The sequence below is a fragment of the Crocuta crocuta genome, unplaced genomic scaffold (assembly GCF_008692635.1).
Source record: "Crocuta crocuta isolate KB4526 unplaced genomic scaffold, BGI_CrCroc_1.0 scaffold613, whole genome shotgun sequence".
Taxonomy (NCBI): domain Eukaryota; kingdom Metazoa; phylum Chordata; class Mammalia; order Carnivora; family Hyaenidae; genus Crocuta; species Crocuta crocuta.
The window spans coordinates 213,536-219,062 of NW_027528880.1; the positions used below are offsets into that span (position 1 = coordinate 213,536).

The following is a 5,527-nucleotide window of genomic DNA, read 5'->3' on the forward strand; positions in this document are numbered from 1 at the left end:
TAGGGAGCCGGACAAGCCTGGGCCTGGGCCACATACCTGGGAGAGGAATTTGGATTCCGTCACTTCCCACCTTTGCTTTTGAGACCTAACACATCTTTGCCTCTGGGCCTGTTTCGGCAGCTGCTGACACGCCCTGCTGGGGGCAGGGCGCGGCTCAGGCTCAGAAAGCAGCCCCCAGCGCCCTGGGCTAGGGACCTGCCCGCCTTCCTGTCTAGTCCAGCTCAGGCCCACAGGGGGCGCCCTGGGAATGTCCTGAAGGCCCCCGTGCTGAGACGCCACCGTTCACAGTCCTCTCCAGCACAGAGGCCCGGTCCCTGCTGTGATTCTCTCGCTCTAGCCACATGACGCCGGGCGTAGGGACAACGGCCTCTCCCTTCGCCTCAGTTTCCTGCTCTGTAAAATGGGCTCACAGGGTTGTCATAGGGCTTCTGTGGGGCCTTCACCAGGTGCTGGTTCACAGGCGGGAAGCCCGAGCCTCCCTCCGGAGTGCGAGGCCGTGAGCTTCCTGACCCCGCCGCCTGGCCGGGCCCCAGGGACACCCACTCCTGCGGAGCCCAGGCACAGGCAGGGCTGGGGCCCGGGACGTGCTGCAGGGTCGCCCTTGGGGCCCACGTCCGACGGGGAGAGCAGCTCTGTGTCTCCCTGACCAGAGCGCACCCCGGGCGTGGCGCCCCTTTGCCCTGCTCGGCACCGCTTCCCAGGCTCCCAGCCGCCCCTTTCCTGTTGAGCCCTGACCTCCACCCGTGGGTGTGGGGACAAGAGCGCCAACCTCCTGACGGGGAAACGGCTTCGAAGGGGAGACGGGCCAGGGGCAGGGGACGGCGCAGGAGCCCAGGCCTTTCCCGGGTCCCGGCGCCCGAGGTACTGGGCGGCCTTGCCTCGGGATGGGGGCTCATTCTGTGCCTGGGGTCGGACCGGCCTCTGCCCCGGGGGCTTTGCGCTCGCAGCGCTTCCCCATTGAGTCTGGACTCCGCCCGGTTGGGCTGGAAAGTGCGGGCCTCCGGCCAGCCTGGCAAGCCCTGTGTGTCCGCGGGGACAAGCCAGCTGGGCGCTCTGTGTGCGCCGGGGACGGAAGTGCCTCCTTTCCTGTCACTTGGCTCAGACCTCCGTGGCCGGCCCCCACAGGAGGGGCGGGGCCGGGAGACGGGAGAGTCTTGGGTGTCTCCGACCTCAGTGTCCCGATGAGGAGCTGCGGTCGGCTGGCCCCTCCGGGCGGGCGGACCTGCTGCAGGGGCGCGGCCCCAGCTCAGCTCAGCCCCTGCTGGGGTCCCGGGAAGGGGCCTGCAGGGGGCTCCGGGGAGGGGGCCTGGCCCGCCCAGCCCGACTCAATCCTGCACCGTCCTCAGGGAGCTCTGCCTGCCTGGCTGAACACAGGAGCACAGCACCCGGCGGGTGGGACACCCAGACTCGTATTTGTGCTTTTTATCACGTGTGGGTTACATCTCAATGGAAAAAGTCAAAGTAAATAGAAAAATAAAATGACAAAAAAGTAAAACGTTCGAAACAAAAGAAAGTGACATGTAAGTAAAAGAAAGCGAAATAGTAAATGACAAGATGAAAAAATAACCTAAGGTAACATAGAGCGGAACGGGGCGCTGGCCTGTAGGGGTGCTGCATGCCCACCCGCAGAGGAAGATCCCAGAGCACACGGGAGGCTGCGGTGCCAGGCCCTGGTTGGTGGCTCCCTGACTTGCGTATGCCCGCCCCCCCCCACGCCCCAGGGAGGTGAGCCGGGCCTGCTCTCAGGAGAATGGAGGGCAGGCGGGAGGGGCCGTGGCTGTAACTCCTGGGCAGGTCTGGTCTGGTGGCCCTGACCTGCCGCTCACCCTGGCCCCCGCCCCAGGCCCGGAAGGAGGGTTTCCTGGTTCGAGCCAGTTCCCTTCCACACACAATGCATTTCTGACTGGCCTGGCCGCTCCAGGCCCAGAAGCTGCTGCTCCGGGGGGAGGAGGAGGGGAGGCTCCCAGGACGGCCGCGCTGCCCCACATCGCAGCGCCTCGTTTACCTGTGCGTGAGGGGGGCTGCGGGCCGCACTGGGGCAGGACAGGGGCTGCTGCACAGACGCCAGCCAGCTGCTGCTGGCCGCCACCGCCTTCCCCGGGCAGCCTGACTGGGGACCTGTATGAGACTGGGCTGCTTTCTGTGCAGCTGACAGTCACCAGCCCAGGATTCAACTCCAACCAACCACATGGCCTGGAACCACATTATAACAATAGTGGTGATGGTGGTGGTGGTGGTGATGGTGATGATGATGGTGGTGGTGGTGGTGGTGATGGTGGTGATGGTGGTGATGGTGGTGGTGATGGTGGTGATGGTGGTGATGGTGATGGTGGTGGTGGTGGTGGTGATGGTGATGGTGGTGGTGGTGATGGTGATGATCGTGGTGATGGTGGTGGTGGTGGTGGTGATGGTGGTGATGGTGATGGTGGTGATGGTGATGGTGGTGATGGTGATGATGGTGGTGGTGATGGTGGTGGTGGTGATGATGATGGTGAATACGGTGATGAACCCCAGCATGCTGAGGGCTTCCCGAGTGCCGCACTCATTCTGAGCACTGCCTGTGTTAACCAGTGGAATGAAGATGGCCCCAGCCCTGTGGGGTGGCTCTACGACCACTGTCCCTACTTTATGGCCAGAAGGAGGAAGCTAAGTAATTTATCTGAGGTCACAGGTTTAAGAAACCGAGGAGGAGTACAAGTTCGACTTGTGGTCCTGATATGATATTGACAGTCAAGGTTATCGGGAGCAAATGGGAGGTTAAGTGGGGCAGAAGCAGATGTATACTCTTTTTAAAAAAAAATTTTTTTATTGGGGCGCCTGGGTGGCTTAGTTGGTTGAGCGTCCGACTTTCGCTTGGGTCACGATCTCGTGGTTCGTGGGTTCGAGCCCCGCGTCGGGCTCTGTGCTGACAGCTCAGAGCCTGGAGCCTATTTCAGANTTTAACATTTATTTTTGAGAGAGAGAGAGAGAAGAAATCATGAGTAGGGGGAGGGGCAGAAAGAGAGGGAGACACAGACTCTGAAGCAGCTCCGGGCTCCGAGCTGTCAGCACAGAGCCTGATGCAGGGCTTGAACTCACAAACCGTGAAATCAAGACCTGAGCTGAAGGCGGACACTCAGCTGAGCCACCCAGGCGCCCCACGGGCGTATACTCGAGTAGAAACAGCGCACTCAGGACCCCTGAACAGCACCCCCTGCTGAAGGGCTGTTGCTGAGCCCCTGAAGGCTGCCCTGGGATCCACAAAAAGCGCTCGGCCTGACAGTGTCTTCAAGTGCCAGGTCCTCCTGCCCCCCACTGCCTTTCCCCATCTGACCTCTGGGCTCTTGCCCAACCTGGAGACCCCAGAGGAAGCTCAGTAAACAATTTACCCCCCGGGCAAGGGACCAGGGGGTTCAGGGAGGTGGCTCAGCCGCCTTCAGCTCGGGGGAGGTGGGAAGGGAACAATCAGGTGAGCATCGGCCCCAGAGCCCCAGCACCGCTGCAGGCAGTGCAGACACAGCTCACGGACGCCCCATAGTGGCTGCTGGGGACAGCGCAGGCTCAGTGAGGCCATCTCCACCTGGGGTCCTGTCTGCAGCCCTCCCGCCCCCAGATGGCAGGATCCCGACTGATGAGAAGCCGACCTTGCTCCCTTCAGGGACCACGTGCTCCTTGGTGGCTCCTGGGACTCTGGACAACGTTTCTTAAGAGAGGGTGTTATCCAGACTTCATGGGCCATAGGGTGGGGGGCGTAGAGTTTCCCCTTGAAGAACTTGGCCTTGGGACTGCCCTAGAGGAAAGGAGTGTGCACACCCATGTGTGTGCATCCTATCATCTTACATTTCTAAAAATTTTGGGGGCGCCTGGGTGGCTCAGTCAGTTGAGCGTCTGACTTTTTATTTCAACTCATCTAGTCCCACCTCGGGCTCTGTGCTGACAGTGTGGAGCCTGCTTGGGATTCTCTCTCTCCCTCTCTCTCTGCCCCACCCCTGCTCGCTCACTCTCTCAATATAACTAAATAAACATTTAAAAATAAAAATTGTGTTAAAATACCCATAACATGGAGCACCTGGCTGGCTCGTTGGTGGAGCATGCAACTCTTGATCTCGAGGTTGTGGGTTTGAGACCCATGATGGGTGTATAGATTACTTAAAAATAAAATCTTTAAAATAAATAAATAATAGGGCACCTGGGTGGCTCAGTTGGTTGAGCAGCTGACTTCAGCTCAGGTCATGATCTCACAGTTCATGGGTTTAAGCCCTGCTTCGGGCTCTTTGCTAAAAACTCAGAGCCTGGAGCCTGCCTTGAATTCTGTGTCTCCCTCTCTCTCTGACCCTTCCCCGCTCACATTCTGTCTCTCTCTCTAAAATAAATAAACATAAATAAATCAATAAACAAACAAATAAATAAATAAATATTGGGGCGCCTAGGTGGCTCAGTCGGTTAAGCGTCTGACTTTAGCTCAGGTCATGATCTCATGGTCTGTGAGTTTGAGCCCTGCGTTGGGCTCTCAGCTGACAGCTCGGAGCCTGAAGCCTGCTTCAGATTCCGTGTCTCTCTCTCTTCCTCAAAAATAAACATTAAAAAAAAAAAAATAAAACACACATAATGTAAAACCTACCATTTTAACCATTTGTAAGCATACAGCTCAATGGTATAAAATTCTCTAACAATGCACCACCATCACCACCAACCATCTCCAGAACTCATTTTGCAAAAGTGAAACTCTGTCCCTATTAAACACGGACTCCCTGCTTGCCTCCACCAGACAATGGCAATTACCATCCTACTCTTTGATTTCAATGAGTCGAAGTACCTTATATAAGTCTAATTGTATAGACTCTGTGTGTGATTGGCTTATTTTTCTCAGCATAATGTCCTCAAGGCCCAACTATACCCGTGTCAGAATGTCCTTCCTTTTAAAGGCTGAATAATATCCCCTTGTGTGTGTATACATTTTGTTCACTCATTCATCTACCAGCAGACAGATGGGTTGCCTCTGTCCTTGGCTACTGTGAATAATACGGCTACAAATGGGCATAGATACCTCCTCGAGGCATTTCTTTTAATTCTTGTGTGTGTACACTCAGAAGTGGAATTACCGGATATGGGAATTCTATTTTTAATAGAACCACTATACGATCTCCCACAGTAGCTGCACACATTTTATATTTCTACCAACAATGAGCAGAGGGTTCCAATTTCCCCACAACCATGCCAACATTTGCTTCTTTTTACAATTTTCTCTCTTCTCCTTTCTCCACTACTTCTTCCTTCTCTTTTTAGCTTATACATTCATCTCGAGACAGAGAATCCCAAGCGTGCTCTGTGCTGTCAGGATGGACATTGTGACCTGAGGCAAAATCAAGAGTCAGCCGCTCAATTAGCTGAGCCACCCAGGCTCCCGATTTGTGTTTCTTTAAGGACTATTTCTGTTGAACGTCTTTACATGTACTTACTGGCCATCTGTACATCTTCTTTGGAGAATGTCTACTGGGGTCCTTTGCCCACTTTCAAAACAGGTCATCTAGTCATAGTTCTCTGTATA

The 5,527-nt window shown here is 55.8% G+C and overlaps 1 protein-coding gene across 1 annotated transcript in view; it reads right to left on the reverse strand.

The window, feature by feature from the left end:
• Positions 1-958, reverse strand: part of LAMA5 (laminin subunit alpha 5) — a 63,392-nt gene extending 62,434 nt beyond the window's left edge. Inside the window, 2 exon segments of the mRNA XM_077756804.1 lie at positions 411-545; positions 920-958. Coding sequence (XP_077612930.1) covers positions 411-545; positions 920-958 — 174 coding nt within the window.
• Positions 959-5,527: the final 4,569 nt, after the last annotated feature.